Source organism: Dysidea avara, chromosome 1 (genome assembly GCF_963678975.1).
Source record: "Dysidea avara chromosome 1, odDysAvar1.4, whole genome shotgun sequence".
NCBI lineage: Eukaryota > Metazoa > Porifera > Demospongiae > Dictyoceratida > Dysideidae > Dysidea > Dysidea avara.
Window position 1 is genome coordinate 10680942 of NC_089272.1, and position 20031 is coordinate 10700972.

The 20031-nt window shown below is 39.1% G+C and overlaps 1 protein-coding gene across 1 annotated transcript; it reads left to right on the plus strand.

Moving 5' to 3' along the window:
• Window positions 1-5239: 5239 nt before the first annotated feature.
• LOC136256014 (collagen alpha-1(II) chain-like) lies at window positions 5240-18977 on the plus strand. The gene is made up of 51 exons (XM_066048927.1): window positions 5240-5346; window positions 5456-5520; window positions 8067-8248; window positions 9741-9776; window positions 10415-10459; window positions 10880-11011; window positions 11072-11170; window positions 11361-11414; window positions 11477-11530; window positions 11589-11642; window positions 11803-11856; window positions 11915-11959; window positions 12063-12161; window positions 12287-12340; window positions 12434-12478; window positions 12581-12634; window positions 12688-12732; window positions 12785-12838; window positions 12937-13089; window positions 13193-13246; window positions 13336-13389; window positions 13443-13496; window positions 13555-13599; window positions 13765-13818; window positions 13874-14026; window positions 14160-14213; window positions 14286-14438; window positions 14542-14640; window positions 14776-14883; window positions 14941-15048; window positions 15199-15252; window positions 15346-15453; window positions 15529-15636; window positions 15724-15777; window positions 15832-15885; window positions 15987-16040; window positions 16093-16146; window positions 16262-16315; window positions 16423-16530; window positions 16703-16810; window positions 16870-16923; window positions 17020-17076; window positions 17132-17185; window positions 17275-17382; window positions 17437-17607; window positions 17661-17696; window positions 17803-17865; window positions 18068-18212; window positions 18268-18374; window positions 18448-18624; window positions 18716-18977. Exons 2-51 carry the CDS (start codon window positions 5463-5465, stop codon window positions 18857-18859), a joined length of 4125 nt encoding a protein of 1374 aa, XP_065904999.1. The 5' UTR covers window positions 5240-5346; window positions 5456-5462; the 3' UTR covers window positions 18860-18977.
• The last annotated feature ends 1054 nt before the right edge of the window (window positions 18978-20031 follow it).

Sequence of the window (20031 nt, forward strand, 5' to 3'; positions counted from 1 at the left end):
TTACACAGCTAAAACTCTCACTTCCACATTCACTTGTTAGCTAGTAGCAACAATATATAATAGGATATAGTGGAACCTTTCAAAGACACTTCACAGGTTTCTTTAGTCACAGTGTACAGAATATTTTAAATCCATGACGATATCAATAACATAATTATATGATTGATAACCACAAGGTTCTATCATACAGTATGATGAGGTTTGCACTTACTCACAAGAAGTATTGCACAATACCTTCATTGCACCTTGGCGGTATTGGTTAGGTAAATCAAACCCATGTATAAGTGTCTTTAGTGTGACCCGAAATATTTCCTATATAGGTTGTTATAAAATAATTGTTTTATTCTGTGGAATTTTCTACTGACTGACTGACTAAATAACTAACTGCCTGATGCCTTTAGACCAGTGTAACTGGAGAAAACTGTAACCTGTGAAATAATAAACATTCTAAAGGTGACAACAAACTGGATGAAGATAAATTAAAGAATAGTCTAGCTAGTGCTGTAGTATAAATAGAGACAGATATTTTCATTTGTTACTGGTCCACTTTTTTGCTGTGTTGCTGTTACTTTGCTTTATGTGCTGATTTGATTAAAGAATTGATTGTTAATCTGTCAGTAACTTAGTAACGATTACGGGCCTGATTTTTTACTGTTAGATGTTGCTTCAGTCCAACAGGTACATGCCTTTTACCATACCACACTGTGACAATACGTACAATGGATGCATCATGAACTTACCTTTGTGTCCCGTTTCTCTTTGCTGACAGTTGCAAGGTGTAATTTGCAGTAGCACATTGTGGCTTCCCTGTGCTTCCTAGCTATCATGTATAACTAGTTATATTTTCCATAGTGACTGCTCAGATTACTTGCAGAGGCACTTCTTATACTAGATTTGTTGTAACAGGCTGAACATAGCTGAAAACAAAGCATAATGGTCACTTCACTTTTTGGTAGTTGGGTGTGTGTTAGTTTAGACACCATTTATTTTATGATATGTCTGGTTCCATCCTTTCTTTTGATACAATAATTTTGGTTCACTAGCCTTAATATTATTACAAAAAATATAAACAATCAAGTACAAAGAAATATTACGAATTTTAAGTTTGATTAGGGATCAAAGAAATAAAATGTAGTAAAACAAGGGTGGTCGCCCTACACCTGAAGATATACATACAGGGGCGTAGCCAGGATTTTTTGAAGGGGGGGTTCCAAGAGCAGTATAGAGTTATCAGAAGCAGGGGTCTGGGGGCGCAGCCCCTAGCTGCTGAGAGACTTTCAATATTTTAATGAATCAAAACTCAGCAAATTGCTATATTTTATGCAAAAAGTACACTAATTATAAAGCATATAAGTGCCTTTGGGATGAAGCTAGTACTAGATAAAGCTGCCTAGTGGAAACAAACAGCATAACACATAGAGACACATTATAGTAATCTGTAAGTGATAATTATCACACTGGTATAGGAACCATGAATCCACTGATACAAATAGAATGACTTGCACTCAAAACATTATAATTAACTACAAAATATGCATAGCATAGATTCATTTTGCATAACAATTATTGGAGTTCTATATCTTTATACACTGTATAAGGTCATGCTCAGTTTTGCATTTAATGTTAGAATGTCTGATAAACTTCACTAATTCCTTAACATATGGATATGGATATTCACATGCATATTTTATTAGGGTATACCTGACTGCTCTATTAGAGTATATCGATCGTTTTGAAGAGGGCTCATGTAATTTGTTACCTCTGTAAATCCTTCGATGAATGCAAATGTTGTGCTGTGCCATACATTATATTATTATTATTATTATTATTATTGATTAGCAAAACCCATTGGGTAAATCGCTAATGTACAAAAACAAAATTTTAGTGTCTATGCATTTTGCAAACGGTTCTTGAAAGTAAGTAGCTAAGTCTATATTGTCAAGATCTTCCATATCTAAATTGTTCCAGTCTGGTATTGATCTTGGTAAGAAAGAGTTACTATATCGATTTGTTCTGGCATACAACTGTAATAGCTCCAAGGGATAGTTTGCCCTGGTACTTGTTGCAGGAGATAACACTGGCAGATACTGATTTGGAACATAAATTAATTTGTTTACAAACTTAAACAACAGCATCAGACGTGCCTGTTCCTACAATCTTCCAGTGTTGGCCATTTTAATTCCACTAACATTTCAGTTATGCTGTCCCTATGATTCCTTCTCCAAGGTCTATTTAACACGAAACGTGCAGCACGATGTTGTATCATCTCTAACTTGTGAATGAGTGATTGTTGATGTGGATCCCAGATAGAAGAGTAGTATTCAATAGATGGCAAGACGATCTGTTTATATGCATGTTCTTTTAAGTGAGGTGGACAATGGTGGAGAGTTCTTCGCAAAAATCCCAGTAGACGATTTGCTTTATTGCACACTGAATTTATGTGAGGGGTCCATGACAACTTATTATCTAAAAGTACTCCCAAATAGTGATGTCTCTCAACAACTTCTAAGGGGATTTTGTACATTGTATAGGAGAACTCACTAGCAGAATGTAGTGTAGATATCTGCATGATGCAACATTTTGAAACATTAAATTCCATTTGCCAAATATCAGCCCATGATGATAATGTGTCAAGATCACTTTGGAGTATCTTATGATCTTCGGGTGAGTAGATAGGACGATAAACTAAACAATCATCTGCAAAAAGTCTCAACTGACTGTGGATGTTAGTTACAATATCATTTATATGTATCAGAAACAACACTGGACCGAGCACTGATCCTTGTGGTACACCTGATGTTACACTGCAAGGTGAAGACTGCCTACCATCAATGATTACTTTTTGTGTACGATTTGTAAGAAACGATTGTAGCCACTGTAACAATTCACCTCTTATACCATAGAAATTCAGCTTGTGAGCTAGCCTAGCATGGGCAACTTTATCAAAAGCTTTTGCAAAGTCTAAGATAGCCTTATCAACCTGAACTTTGTTATCAACTGCTCTGGCAAAATCATCAACTGCAAGAAATAGCTGGGCTTCACATGATCGCTTTGATCTAAATCCATATTGTACATCAGTTAATATGTTGTTTGACTCGAGGTGTTTCATTATTTGGCTAACTAAAATGTGTTCTAATGTTTTACAGACCAAAGATGTAAGAGACACTGGGCGATAGTTTCTGGGATCAGTCTTGTCACCCTTCTTGTATATTGGGGTTACATTTAATTTAGCTTGTTTCCAGGAGTCAGGTACAGTGCCAATTCTTAATGATTGATTGAAGAGATGTGTCAGTAGAGGAGCTATTTCAGAAGCAACTTGTTTTTAAAATGCAGCATGTATGTTGTCAGGACCCGGGGATTTAGTTGTATCGCACTCAGCAAGAAGGTTTCTCACACCATTTAGCGTAATGTGGATGTCTGGGATGGATGGATAGGGAGAATTACCCTTATATTACTCACTTATTTTGTCCTGCCACACTAGATGGTATGTTAGGGTCCTGCATGCTGTAGTCTAAATTTTAGAGGGGGGTTCCTGAACCCCTCGGAATCCCCCCTCCCTACGCCCCTGACAGACATAGCTATGGGAATGCAAATTAAAGGCAACATAGTGCAGCAGTGAAAAGACTGCTGTAACGTCAAAAGTTATCAACCATCTATTACTACATCAGAAAATCAGGAAAATATTGGTGTTATCAGTTGGCAATTACAGTATTTTATAATATTGCATTTTCTCATACATAACTAAAAATGCGATATTATAAAATACTGAAATTGCCAGGTGATAACACCAATATTTTTTTTTATTTTCTGATGCTAAGTCATGTAGTAATAGATGGTTGATAACTTTTGACGTTACCTAACAGCAGCAGTCTTTTCACTGCTGCACTATGTTGCCTTAAATTTGCATTCCAAAATTATACATTCTTTTTTTAATCATAACCTTGTGTTCATCCAAAGTACAGACAAAGTTGGTAATGGGCTAGAAGGCACAATATAATTCCCAAATGTTGCAGAAAATTTTGACGCTCGTCAGCCAGATGGTTGAGAAGTCCAGATTCTTTCCAGACTTACAGCATAGACAGACTATGCACCCAACCTTATCACCATACTGTGAACAGTGGCGGATCTAGGGGGGTACGTGCGCCCCCCCCCCCCCCCCCCCCCCCCCATCCCTTTAAAAAATGCATATAAGATCGAGATACTCTAATAGAGCAGTCAATCACCAATCACTCTAATAAAGCAGTCACAGTGTTCATGAGGAAGTGTAGCTTAACTATGAAGCTATGATGAGGATCTGAATAAGGACTTTATATACTTTATATACACTTGGTAAAGAACAGCCATTGTTGTTGTCGACCTTTTTTTTTTTTTTTTTGGTCTTCAACTATTCAGCAAAGTGCACCCCCCTTTCCAAACTCTGGATCCGCCCCTGTGGTGAAGAATATTTGGCTTTTCTTGTCTTGGCTGGTAGGGCGGTTCGTGTTTCGTTTTGTAATTTTTAAGAGAAAGCAGCCTTGTGCCGCGAATGTAGCAAATCTTTTGCTTACTGCTGTGTGTACTTTTTAACTACAACAACTCTAGATAAGATCTGGCTAAGTAGCAAGTTTCATCCGGTCCTTTGTGTGGAGCACGAAATTAAAAAAATTAATTTTGCATCTCGTGAGATACCAAAAGCGATATTTCTGTGAAGACAAAAATCGTGCATCTGGCTTCATGGTGGATCTAGTAATGGTATACTACGGGGAACATCCCACATTGGTAGAGGGATCGATTTGTAAAAGTTGATTTTTGGGTTTGCGGCCGGACCCTACAAAAGATATTGTAATAATTTCACTATTCTTTTGCGTAGCTAATTCACTTCGTGCATACATGCTTCCCTGTGAGCTCTGCACAGAAATTAATTACTGTATAGTGTACTTCACGTCAGTATGACGTCACGCAACTCCAGAAGATGCAAACATATTGTTTGCGACGCGCAGCGAATGTTGGCGCAACAGCTGATTATCCGCAGGACAACACTAGTTTATACTGGATAATGAATGGAAGACAACATAGCTAAACTTTACTCCAACCTATAGCCGCTACTTATGTCTATGATGTTTTCTATAGAGCAGCCATATCAGTACCACCCCCACACTACACGGTATTCCCGACAATATTATTATCCCTCATCATACTTGTAATTAGTCCGATTATGCATCCGTAAACTTTTCAGCTATAATATAATTTAGCGCGTTTGTGTGTCGACCCGTGATCTAAGTTCTCTTCGCCTTGTATAAACACCAGGGAAGTGTAGTGAACAATTCCGGCGTAGCGATATCCTGCAAACATTATCAGGCCGTGAAAGTAAGCTAGCTATCTACTGTAGCTGCCATGCCATGCAGCTGTTTAGCTATAGGCTATTATGTATTTTAGTATACTACGTATTGATTGCATCTATTTCTAATCCACGTAGTGCAGCGATGAATGCGGCAATTGTGTACTTGTCAACTGTCCTCTTATGTCACGTGTCATCATCTGGTGAGTAAAAGACATGTTCAGTAGTCTCGCGTGGCCATACCCTATAGCTACTCTCTGCGTGGCGCTTATCGATTGAAGATTACCGTAGCGTAGGTATAAATATTTCGAGGGGAAAATATTTCGAGGTTGAGCAATGTTGCTAAAAATGAAACTTTCGTGGATTTGCAAATACTCCCAAAATGTATTAGCCTGTATGGAGGTCTAATTATCTCAAGGCTAAAATTTTCGCTGATAACCCCCAAAACCGCGAAATCAGCGAGGCATTAAGGCAGCAATCAGTATTTCAAGGCATATAATAATCGATAAGTGCCGGAGGGTAGGGTCTGGCCACACAAGACAAGTTCTTACAGCTAGACTATGTATTTGTTATTTTTGTGTATAGTGTCTGTAGTGCTGTAAGTGTGTAATAGCTAAAGTAGCTAGTAGAACTACCAGGACATTGTATATGATAATGGAGGAGATTTTATCCCTCTTGTATGTGAGACCTTTGGTGTTTGTCACCATATGCCCTATCAATTTTAGGATCCATAACTGACAGAACAACTGTTAGAAACGGTTTACCTCGAAAGTTTGCTAGGCGCCAACTTCTCCAGCAACTGTCTGTGACTTTGTGGAGGTACAATGCAAAAATGATACTCCGCCAGTATTCGCTTACTGCTGAGGACGAATTTCCTGACTTTGACATTGGTTAAGTTAAGTACGTATAGGTAGTAATAAGTATATAGTTAGGTAATAAGTAGTAGTATGTTGTAGTTTTCAGTATGTACATTATAAAGTATGGTACTTCTTATGTTTAAAAAAAAAAAGTAGTGAATTCGACATAATTTAAGATTTTAAACCTAATTAACTGTTGGAGTGCTAATTGAGTGTTTGATGAAAAAAGGGTGTCTGCTATTTCGTATAGCTATCAAGACTCACGGTAGTGTGTCGTGCGGCCCAAGAAGCCGGCGCGCAACACCCGTGAGTATATTGACAGGAAGAACGAAAATGCAATTTTCGCACCTCCGTAGCTCTGCACTGCCTTGATGAAACAAGACGACTTTTCTGTGGACACTCAAGGGCGGATTTAGGGGGGTGCTTGGGGCGCTGAAGCACCCCCCTCCAAAATTTTACAATGAGCAAGCTAGGAAGCTTTTAGAAGCTGTACTACAGGTGCAGCTGCATTTTATACACATGTATGGGCAATGAAAAGATGGAAAGAACAAGGGGAATAGCTAATATTATCCAAGAATTACTAAAAGGGGCGAAAAGGGGTTCAAAATTATACTTTTGGAGTAAGTTTTACCTTAGAAGTTGCTAAATCCGAAATACTCTAATAGAACAGTCAACTACTCTAAAAGAACATCCAACATTAAAACTATAATTTTCAAGAAGTTACCAAAGTGTAAGCTGAAATTAAACCTATTCTTCTAGACCTGTGCACTGTTACCCTCACCATTGTACCAAAAGCATCCAGCCATAATATACCAATCACTTCAGGTAAAGGATTTATACCTTTAATGTACTATAAATTGTATAAATCATCATTAATTGAAAATCTATTCTGAAAATAACTTTTTCTGTCAAATAGTTTAAGTTTTTTAGGCTCTGCTACAAACTTGATTCTTGGTTTGAAATGCTTCTCTTGCAAGTAAAACAGTAGTCTTATATAATAGTGAATTTCTTAAGTTCACAAGGCTGCAACATCTGAGAACTGTTCATTTTTGTTTCCCTTGCTAGATCAAATCCCATGCTACATCTGTATAACTCTAGCAGCTTTGGAGTTTGCACTATCAAATCCCTTGAAGCTCAACTTTAAGCTTAAATGATACTGCAGCATTTATGTTGTCATGATCATTGTGTGCCAAAAAGGGGTTAGTTGTGGCCAAAAACTAGTTGTATTTGTAGACTATAGTTGTAAAACAATTATAATGATGGATGGATCCATAATTTTAAAAGTTAGATTGAAATAGCAACTTGCACTTCAGAACAGTTGCTACATATGAAGTAGATCCAATCCTGTGTTTTAAGTATTCTCCTTGACCTTACGTTAAATTAACTATACTGTCTATACACTCTTTATTCTCTTTGACAAGCCACTATTATACATTTTCAAATCCAATAACAAGAAACAGTGTATAGTTTTTAATTAAAATTACTTCCAACTGAACTCATTCAAGTTAAAATTACTTCAACCTGAACTCATTTACCTTGTACCCACATTTGGTTAAAAATAGCTTCTAGATTCAATCTTGCGATAACCATTAAAATGAGGCAAAAAGCTTAAAAGGTGGTCACTAAAACCTATGTGTAAAGGGGAAAAAAAAGAATCATGAAAAAAGTAGTGACATGAAAAAGAAAAAAAAAACATGACCAACTCAAGATTTGAGCCCTGGCCATTATGAAGACCTTCAAAACTTCATGTTTTCATCATTGTACTACATAGGGTATTTTGACAATTATGGTACTTATGTGTAATATCTGCTCACATCTGCTAAAAAGTCAACTTTTCACTGATACCGATATCGATATCAGTGCATCTCTACTATCTCCCTTCCCCTTTACAGTGGCACAGGTTGACACAGCCAACACCCTGTGTTTCTCAAGTAGTAACTGCGGCTTTGGATTCCTTGGTATAACTGACTCTCCTAAGGATTGCTGTTGTTTGGATGGTGCTACTACGTTCATGAGACGAGGAACCTCTCAGTGTAACACTTGTGCTGATTATGTTCACCCTGATGCACCCAAGGTAAGTCACATGTTATGCACACCAGAAGCCACTTACATCTTATTGCTCTAGTTTATGTAAGTGGTAACTTGGGGCAAATGCCACCTGTCCATATCTCTCAAACATAATGCACTTACACACTTACATCTTATGTAGTATTAAATTTAGTGTTACATGGGCATATACACACATTTAAATTTTGGTGATAATAATAAATAGTCAGTGTTGGCTGGAGTTGTAGCTACAGTAATACTTTATGTACAATCTTGTTTTAGGCTATATCATTGTGTCTTTATTGTCATTTTAATTCTGTGAACATACAATACATAATTTTTATTTTGGGTAAGAATGTCTGATCTTTGCTGTCAGGGAAAGTTATAACTATAGATATAGCTAAGTCAGGGGTGGATCTAAGACTTTTAGATTAGATTCAAGTATTTAGCTATATATAGCTAGTCATGATTCTTTTTATCAATCTTATAATTACTTACAGCATTTCTCCTTACAGTATTATCATTATTACCATCACCTTCTATATCCTCTTCTGTTTGTTCTGTGTAGCTTTGGAAGGTTTACTGTTATGTCTGTTAAAAAGAATTAACAGGGGCAAGAACAGTACCCTAACAGAAAAGTATACTTTTAAGTTGGGGGGAAGGGCAAAATCATATAAGGTGGTTAACATTCAGGAAGTATCTAAGAATGATTAGTGGCACTTTAGTGTGCAAATCACAATATTAGGCCATATATAGGAGGTTGAATGCTTTGAGATTGAATCTGAGAACAATCTCAGTAGTACATGTATACATGAATACAGCATTCCTCAATGACTGTCATTAACCACTGCAGAAGTAGATATCAATAAATGAAGGGATTTGAAGCGCACACATGAATTTGTAAAGATTTGCAGTCCTAAAAATAAAAAAGTGGAACTAGCATCTTATTTCATCTGAATGTTCTATTAGAGTAGATGACTGTTCTATTAGATCTCAATCTTGTACTCTCATTGATCCTTGAGTTTTACTGCAAGAACAATGAAAGTATCAGTTAGCAGATGGGCGTTGGTGATATGATTCATGTGTTATGTCCTATGGGTTTATAGTTGTAGTTAAAGAGGAATCAGTATAATACTAGTTGACTAAGGGCTGGACAGCTGTTATGAAATAAGCCCAGCTCCAAAAGACGTTTATGAAAAGTGGAAATCCCAGAAATCTCCCTAGACTGCCCCTGTAAGTAGTTCTTGTTTCTGCTTGTGTACAAATATAGCAAGTATAATCCACACAAGCTACAAGTACAGCTAGTCATTTTCCTATAAGTATGTCATACTAACTCTTGCTGCATGTAATAATATGTGTGTGTGTGTGTGTGTGTGTGTGTGTGTGTGTGTGTGTGTGTGTGTGTGTGTGTGTGTGTGTGTGTGTGTGTGTGTGTGTGTGTGTGTGTGTGTGTGTGTATGTATGTAAACGTATATGTAGGTACATATGTACATACATTCGTATATATTTTATTACAATAGGGAAGACATGGAACTATTGGTAAAGTAATTGGGGAAGTAAGTGTATTGTGGGTTTGTACGAGTATTACATTGTATATATTGATATATTGATTTAACACAAAATATGAAATTTTAATTACCAAACTTATGGCCTGTGAAGTTGAACTTGTTTCTCATGCATGTCTTTATTAACTCTGCCATAAGTGGCTTAGTCTGTGATATTTCTACCTTTATTAATATGTATCTTTGTTGGTTCACTGAACTGTGGAGTACTTTGTGGTCTTTTAGCACTGTTGTGGCTTCTCATTACTCCAGTATATATATCAATCACCATGTTTTGTGGAGAGCACTTATCCATTGGTTTTTACACTAGGGCTCCATCATGAGTGGAGACCCATCTCCAGGTGTCTCTAAAATGTGGGCTATACTTGCAATTGTGTGCTAACAGTGGTAGTCCATTGATGTAGCCATGGAATCATTAAGTAGGACCAGGCTTAGTACGTACATATGTGTTTACTTAAACCTTAAGTCCAATCCTAAACCTTTATTTTGACTGATAAAAAGGAAATCAATAAACCAATTGGAATTATAAAATAGCTTTCCTTTGAAGTCAACAGTTGAGCCAGTGAATTTTTTAACACATGGTTCCACTGAATAGTAAGTGTTACCACTCCTAACGTTGACTATTTCTGTAGCCAATTCCTGGCCCTCGTGGACCACCTGGAACTAACGGAACACCAGTAAGTAATTGTTATTGATAGTGTATGATGATACCTATTGCATGATGTCCACAAATTGTCAAAACTCTGTCACATATAGTAAACTTCTTTTGTATGGCAATAACAGCACAACATGTACATATGTAGAACCATTTCTTAACCATTGCTCAGAACTGAATCATACTTTTATTAGTACAACATGATACTTTAAGACATTCAGCCATGATCTCATTTGCATTAGTGTACACATATAATTATAGACCCTTGAAATTAGTATAGGACACTTTTCAAAAACACATTGGCACTTGAGCACTATTTAATGTAGAACCTTATTATAAACTATTTTGGTACTTTCCATGCACTGCCTGAATGAACTGCTTAAATTCAGTATTGCCTCATGTCCAATATGTCTATACAGTTAAGTGTACACCCATCCTATAGGGTACTGATGGACAAGATGGTAATCCTGGTGCTAATGGAGCACAAGGCCCTGAGGGAGACCCTGGCCCACCCGGCTCTACAGGAGCTCCTGGATCCCCAGGGGAAATTGGATATGGCCCAGTTGGACCTAAGGTATGTATGTTGTATGTATGCTATTAAGAAAATTGGAGAATCTGATGAATCACTATTTAGGGTCGTGCTGGCTGGCCAGGTTACACTGGAGCACGTGGTAATGCTGGACCAAAAGGCAAAAGTGGAGCTAAAGGATACCCCGGACCTGATGGACCTAAAGTGAGTCACGTAGACATACACACATACACACAGATACATACAATTGTTGGTATTGTTGAGATTGCAATTCATGTTTTGTGACATTGTGACATTTGTTGGTTATATTAGAACTTACGTATATCAATACAGTACTTTACAAACTCTGTCACAATGTTCAGTATGTAACAATCAGTTAAATATTATTTTATAGGGACACCCAGGCCATCCTGGACCACCAGGAAAGAAGGGACCTACTGGAGATAAGGTGTGTGACTAATACATACATGTATACATATGTATGTATTCATTTAATCTAATTCATTTCAGGGACCAGCTGGCCCAGTTGGACCACAGGGACCTTATGGCAAACCAGGTACAAAGGTATGTATCCACATAACCAGTTAAACAGGTTTGTATAATAGCTTCATGATATTTATAGGGACCAGATGGAATCCAAGGTATCACTGGTCAGAAGGGCAGCACTGGAGATCCTGTAAGTGCTAATGCTAACTGTATAGTGCTGTGTTTTGTACAAAAATATATTAGTTATACGGTGTACATAATTAAACCATTATGTCTGATATTTAGTAACAGTCAGTTTTGCTTGTAGCCTGAATACATACTGTATGCTCTCTCATCATATCTTCTAACAGGGAGCAACAGGACCAGATGGCATAAAAGGACCAAAAGGTTTTGATGGCAAAGAGGTATCCATAATCTGGGCAATCACTTATGACATGATCTAACTAACACTTACTATTACAGGGTATGCGTAGTGAGACTGGCTCTCCTGGTGCACCTGGTCCAGCTGTGAGTAGTAGTGTGTTTTGTATATTATCTGAATCTGTGTATGCATTGTGGTACTTGTCATGTACTGTCCTGTGTTTAACTTAATGCTTGATTATGTTGTTAGGGTGATAAAGGAGGTGATGGTATCGAAGGTGACACTGGAGACAAAGGAGAACCAGGATACCCTGGACCTGAAGGCAAACAGGGACTGAAAGGAGCTAAGGTGTGTGTGTGTGTGTGCGTGTATTTGTGCTGCACATACTAGTGTGTATGTGTTCATTGTATAGTAATATATGAGGATTTGTGTGTATTAAGTATTTATGTAATTGTATGTGTGTCACTTTTTAGGGTTTCCGTGGACCACCAGGCCCAATTGGGGAAAAAGGAGCAAGAGGAAGCCAAGTATGTTTATAAACATCATTTGTCAAGATATTTAGTGACTGCTCTATTAGAGTATTATATGGTATCAGTACTGTCATTTATTTTCTCCTGTAGGGTCTAGAAGGCCCTCAAGGTCCTAATGGAAAACAAGGTCGTAGGGTAAGTACTTGAACTTATTTACATGTATTTGACTACAATTTCAAAATTTATACAATATATCTGATAATATGTTTTCTTCAACTGGTTTTCTTATATGTGTAGGGACCACCTGGTATTGATGGACAGAATGGAGCTCGTGGTACTGATGGAGAGCCTGTATGTTGATTATATGTAATATTAAGTATACGTTTAGTTGTTTACCTTTCTAGGGAGACAAAGGACCTGCTGGTTATAAGGGTATCAAGGGAGCTAAGGTATATATTGTGTTAACTAGTCAGAGTGCTAAGATGATACATCACATTGTAGGGTCATCCTGGAGAGAAAGGAGCTGAGGGTGCCGTTGGTATGGGTGGAGAGCCCGTAAGTTTGATGCGATGAATAGCAATGTTTTAAAATAATTATTTTATTAGACTTGCTTTCACTGTTTGCTGGTGATCCTATTTGTTTCTTGCACTTAGGGAATTCAAGGACATTTAGGATCCAAAGGACCTCATGGTGAACCTGGTCACCCTGGTAACCGTGGTCTGCCAGGAATTAAGGGACAACGTGGTATTAAGGGAGATCGTGGAGAGAAGGGTGACAAGGGTCACCCAGGAGTTGATGGTGCCAAGGTGTGTATATTGTATTGTATAGTTTGTTGTGTGTGTTTGTGTATGTGCATACATGCTTGCATTCTTGTGTTATATATTCATGTAATATATTGTATTACAATAGGGTAATGTTGGTTTGCCCAGTTTTGCTGGACCCCAAGGACAAGAAGGACCAGTTGTAAGTAACATTTTGATCTGTATGCATATTTGAATTTTACCTGTGTTCATGAAATGCATTATATCAGTTGTACAACTATTCTGTCTTAGGGTAAGCCTGGTGAGGCAGGAGTCACTGGCAGACCAGGTCTGAATGGTAGAAGAGTGAGTGACTCCATTAGTATAGCATACACACTTGTACATGTGTACTCTTCTAGGGTACACCAGGTGAAGTCGGAGAGAGTGGTGTAGATGGAGACCCCGGTCCTAATGTATGTCCCCCAATCATTTTCACTATTTGTATTTTTGTAATTGTGTTATTCTCCACAGGGCAATGATGGAAACCCTGGACCAACTGGTGCCACAGGAGCACGAGTGAGTGATCTGTTGCCATCAATATATACTTCTTGAATAGTGTGTGTACAGTCTTCTGTGGTCTTCTGTGCATATGATTGCTTTATTAGAGTAGTTCTCGGTTATTTTATGGTGTCTGTGCTGCTTTTCTTACAATGTATACAAATGTAGTTTTCACCCCAATAGGGCAACCCAGGATCATCTGGTCCTCAAGGAGACAATGGAGAACCAGGAGCTTCTGTAAGATTACTTAACACAAACCCTCACCTGTTGTTTATGAAGCTTCATACCACAGGGAGATGAGGGTTCCCCTGGTGCAGCTGGTTTGCCAGGAGAGAAGGGAGCACAAGGAGCTACTGGACCTGCCGGTCCCTCTGGTGCTAATGGTGAAGGTGGTGAACCTGGTGATGATGGAGATGATGGTGACGATGGAGACCAGGGAGAACCTGTGAGTGTTCTATGGTTTATATTGTAGTATGGTGTATGTTGTACGTTGTAATTTTTGCATAAATTCTTTAATTATTTGTACTTCATACACATACACAATTCCATCTTCACATTCACTTGGTTACTCTTTCTAGGGTTTCAAAGGAGTCAAAGGTGGTCAAGGCAACCCAGGACCACATGGTGATCAGGTATGTGCATGCATACACACAGAAGTCCCTTGATGTCTTTCAGTCTCATAATGTGTCCTTTTTGTTGTACAGGGACCCATGGGAGCCACAGGTGTAGCTGGATCACCAGGACAGAGAGGACCTGCTGGTAACCCTGGACCCCAGGGACCACAAGGAGCTAAGGGTGATGCTGGATCTGCTGGCCCCGCTGGACCCCAAGGATTCAAAGGACCAAAAGGAAACCAGGTGACGTGTGTATTATAGCTCATATGTGCTGTAAGGCACAGGCTATGTAACTTTTAATGACTATGTACAAATAGATTTACAATATTGATTATTCATTACTTAGGGAGCTAATGGAGTAGCAGGACCCCAGGGTATCCCTGGTGATGCAGCTGAGGCTGGCTCCCCCGGAGATACAGGACCACCTGGACAAGCAGGAGAACCAGTAAGACCTCACCACTAACCTGTATTTGTAATCAAGATAATAAACGATAAATATATATCTGTAGTGCAGTTTAGAGGCACATGATGTAACTGTTATAATGATTTATGTACTTACATGTTGATTTTCCCACTTTAGGGACCACAAGGATTTGCTGGTAAACCAGGCAACAATGGACCTGCTGGTGCACGAGGATTCCCTGGTGCTAAGGGACAAGATGGAGAGCGTGGTATTGTCGGACTACCTGTAAGTAATAGCACTAGCTAGACATACACATGTTGTATTAACTTATTTACTTGGTAGGGTCCTCAAGGATCTCGTGGTGGACCTGGTCAGAGAGGTCTCCCCGGACCAAAGGGAGTGAAGGGACCACCAGGTTCTGATGGTGATGAGGGTGATGCTGGAGATGCTGTGAGTAACTGTGTATAGTGGAGATTGCATATGGACAGCAGCATTTATATATTGTGTTTTTTTGTGTAGAGAAGATGTATACACAAATGCATGCCTGCATCATACTGATACAAGTGTACTAACAATGTCTAACATATGGTTGTACAATAGGGACCTGTTGGACCTGACGGACCACGAGGAGATGTTGGATTGAGAGGTGTAAAGGTGAATATTGTTGTAGTACCTGAGTTGTGTGGCAGAAACATTTATAATTATTCCTATAATCCTCACTGTCATATTCTATAATATTTACTACAGGGTGATGATGGCCCAGCTGGCCCAACTGGACCACAAGGACCCCCCGGTCCTCCTGGAGAGGTTGGCACCCCTGGACCAAAGGGTCATCTTGGTGACAAGGGACCTCAGGTACTGTACATGTGTGTGTGATGGCATGCATACATATGTTGTATTTGTGTGCACTATTGAGTGTAATATTTATAGGGAGAACCTGGCCCAGCTGGTCTTCCCGGAAACCCAGGAGCTCAAGGACCTAAAGGAGAGAAAGGAGAAAGAGGTGTACCTGGAGTAAATGGAGCTAAGGGTGTTAAAGTATGTCTGTGTGTCTGTCAGTTTTTCCATTTCTCTGTCTGTGTGCTTGCTTCTCTGTGTATCCTTCATGTGTATTTCTCCAATTAGGGAGGTCATGGTGGTGCTGGTATTCCTGGAGACAAGGGACCCATCGGAGCCACTGTAAGTATTGCACTTACACGTTGACTGACTACATACTAATCCACACACTTGTAGGGAGAGAAAGGAGAACCAGGACCTGCTGGTGCTCGGGGAGCTAAAGGACCTAAGGTGTGTTGTATAGCAAGTATCTCTACAGTGACTTAGTATTCATTGTCTTCAAGTATTAATAGAGTGTGAGTTATAGCATAATCAAACATCTTTTCTTATAGGGACCAACAGGACCCAAGGGAGCCCAGGGAGATCGTGGAGCAGCTGGACAAAATGTTAGTAGCTATCACTACATATAACTGTGTTGATGTTGAGATGACATGTTAGGGCCTCAATGGTGTACAAGGACACCCAGGAGATATCGGAGTACAAGGAAACCTAGTATGTGTGCATCTGTTTGAGGCGTTTGTACATGCACTTTAAAGATCATTGTATGTATATATGTGTGTGTTACTTGTATGACTACATCTTATTTTCTTGTTGCATCACTCTGTAGGGAGCCCCAGGTGGCCCAGGAGCCCCAGGAAAACCAGGAGACAAAGGAGAGGAAGTAAGTAAACTACAAAGATATGCACACATACTTGTAACTTTATCCCTCACACATACACATGTTCAAAGTTTAGTTTAAATGCTTGTTGTATTTGTTTTCCTGTTCAGGGCAGATCAGGAATGGCAGGAGAGCCAGGTGATGATGGTGAACAAGGACCAAACGGAATGAAGGGTGAACTAGGACCCAACGGCAAACCCGGCAGAGCTGGTGATCCAGTAAGTGATGATTATGTTACATGTCAGTGTACTATGTCATTCACATCTTTTGTTCATATGTATGTGCATAACATTGTACACTGTATGTGCATGGTTGTATATGTACACACATCTGTACATGTACACATGCATCATTAAGTGGTAACAATATTCATTTGTGTTGTGATTACAGGGACCAGCTGGAGACAAGGGAGACATCAGTGAAGATGGAGATGTTGGTGAGCCAGGACCTGAAGGACCAAGGGGACCACAGGGACCACGAGGACCCACCGGACCACCTGTATGTTGTGACCATGCAATTACCATGTGTCTATCATGTGCTATGTGTGTGTCTCATAGGGAGGACCAGGTATTGGGGGATTCCAAGGACCACCAGGACCCCCTGGACTAGGAGTAAGTGTCTTAATACTGTGAACTTGCATTAACAGTTAATCTTTGTGGTGTTTGTCTCAGTATGTTGTTTACGCACTTGTTATTTGTTATTTGTAGGGAAAACAAGGACCACAGGGCCAACCTGGAGCAGACTCAACTGAAGATGGAGATCAAGTATGAGTATAACTGCTGCAAATAACATGTACAATGATTGTATTTTTACTTGTAGGGAAACCCTGGACCTGAAGGACCACCAGGGGCTATTGGCCTACCAGGAAAGGCTGTAAGTGAATTAGCATGAACTACAAATGTATATTGTACATATTGCATTGCATGAATAATATACTGTGTCTGTAATACTAAATTCCACAGGGTAACATTGGACCAACTGGTGCTAAAGGCATGAAGAGAGAACCAGGCCCCAAAGGAACCATTGGTCAGAAGGGAGAGACTGGTGCTAGGGGACCCACAGGAGCTCAAGTACTTTACAAGACACTACATATGCACACCTTTACTGTTATACACCACCTCTAGGGTGCTAAAGGACCCATAGGAGATCGGGGATTAACTGGTCCTGAGGGACCTCAGGGCAAGACTGGTAATCGTGGTCCTGATGGACCTCAGGGAACCCCTGGAGCTGCAGGAGCACCTGGTCTGGCTGGACCACAAGGACATAAAGGAACTCGTGGTCCCCCAGGAGTTATGGTATAGATGTTATTCTGTTGTCCACATGTGATTATATTGTGTCTTCTACACAGGGAACTTCTGGTCCTGCTGGCCCACCTGGAGCTGGAGTAAGCATTGTGTGTGTGTCCGTGTGTATATCTGTCCATATGTGTGTCTGTCTGTGTGTCAGTGTGTATCTGCATATGCTCAACTATGTGTGTTGTTTTGTGACAGGTACCTGCTGCCAAGAGCAGTTTCTTTGCTAGTGAACGTGCAGTAGAAGAGTTGAACGTTGATGTAAGAATGTGTATATATGTGTATGCATCTTATGTGTATGCCAAACGGTTTTGTCCCGTGATGAGACGCACTGTTAGCCTATGTTACTTGAGAGAATACTGTTGTTAGCCTATGTTACTTGAGAGAATACTGTTGTTAGCCTATGTTACTTGAGAGAATACTGTTCTGCATATAGTCAAAATGTGGTTTCATTTTTACTCAGCTACCAGTGGGATACAATGCTGACAAACACATGAACACTTTGTTGGAGAAGATTAGCAGTCAACAAATGTCAAAGGGTACCCGAGAATCTCCTGCCATGTCTTGCCAGGACATCTACAACTGTCATGGGGATAGCTTCAAATCTGGTACACTATCTTGTGTGTGTGATGATGAGGTTTTAGCATTGTTGTTATGTAATAGGTAACTACTGGATTGATCCCAATGAGGGATCCAGCAAGGATGCCATCCTGGTTTACTGTCAAGGACCAGAAACTTGTGTAATGCCTCACCAATCTGCTGCTGAGAAGGTGTGTATGTTTGTGTGTCTGTATGGTTAGAACTTCTCAGTTAATTTATCATACATACCTTATTGTCACATAGATCACTTTTGAGAATGAGATCTCACTTCGCTTTTTGAAATTGAAGTACATCAACGCTCGCCAGAACATCACTTACGACTGCTCCAATGGCAAGGAGGCTTTTGAACAGCTACAAGTACTGACCAACAATGGCAACGTGATCAAATATGGCGACAAGGAATTGAGAGTAGTCTCAGAGGTATGCATCATAGTGGATAGACTATCCTTTGGTGATTTAGAAATGTTTCATTTGAAGTACAGTATAGACTCTTATCTTTCTCCTCCTATAGCCTGGTCAGTGCCCAGTTGTACTAGAAGTGAGTACAGTTAGCCCACAGACTAGTTCCACCACACTACCACTCAACACCATCATCACACACTCCTCCACCACTAAGCCAGAGAACTACCATGCAGGACCCATCTGCTTCTGGTAGTGACAGCAGCAGCTACAGCAGTCATCAAAGACTTGATAATGTGGTCGTATAACTTTATACTTTATGTATATTATTATTATAAATGCTATTTAATTTAAAAGTAAATTCTGATGTCAAATTAAGTGCTAAAAACGTAGATGCAAGTGGTACTAACACACATATGCTGCATATGTATATGCTATACAAAAGTAAAAAGAATTATGCAGCTGTTTCTAATTACTGTAACAGTTAGATAGCTTCTCAAGCAAAAGTTCAAAGACTGAGGTGTATACTTTTATGTACAGTATGTACATGAACAGCTGGAAGTGAAGACTGCTAGTAGGATGTAGACTTGTGGAAATTACACTCCAATTAATTCATATTCCAAATTTTTCTCCAAATCTTTATGCTCAATTTCCTTTTTTTATGCTCATCCTATCATTCAGTTTGCAATTAATTTTATGCCAACCAACCATATGCATGTTATTAGTTGTAACTTGCATTGGGACTATAGCTATATACATTCCTTATTACACATCTCACACCTTTATATACCCAACTTTGCATAAAACCTTGCCAGTGATCATGAAAAACACCATTGTAAAAATATGATCTACTCTAATACAACAGTCAGTAACTCCACACAACCACTTAGTCAGATTATGTAAATAATTTCACAAAGCATCCAAATTAATCATAAATATATAGCTCAGTGCTTGCAAGCCAAAAGCTATTGCTGTGCAAATTTATACTTATGCATAGAACCGAGGCATAAATTTTGAGCACTGCAACATAGCTCAGGGGGTGATAGCTATAATAAATGATATTAAAAGTATACAATAGACTGGTGCCTATATTTGCCACGTAGCTTGAATTTTACTCAAAAACAGTTCCACTTTTCTCATAATTATCCCAAGCCGCTTGTTGGCAGATTCATTGTAATGTACAAAACATGCTCTGTAAATTCAGAAATGTGATGTTCATACTGATAGTGTGATGCTCATACTTCAGAATTATAAGAACCACACTAAGCGACCGCAGGAGTCATACCATCAGTATGAACATCACACTTCTGAATTTACAGTGTTTATATACTGTTTCAAATTTGTTTCTAGGCGTGTTGTAAATTCTAGTTGTACTTTGTTAGCTGGTTGATTGATTTGTACCTGGGATAGGCAGCTTACATGCATAAT

What these genes read in the sequence shown, in the direction of transcription:
- LOC136256014 (XM_066048927.1), top strand. Translation starts at nt 5,463, where the DNA reads ATGAATGCGGCAATTGTGTACTTGTCAACTGTCCTCTTATGTCACGTG. An exon ending in ATGTCACGTGTCATCATCTG is followed by an intron (nt 5,521 to 8,066) that starts GTGAGTAAAAGA and finishes TCCCCTTTACAG; the next exon opens with TGGCACAGGTTGACACAGCC. An exon ending in AAGGACAAGAAGGACCAGTT is followed by an intron (nt 13,247 to 13,335) that starts GTAAGTAACATT and finishes ATTCTGTCTTAG; the next exon opens with GGTAAGCCTGGTGAGGCAGG.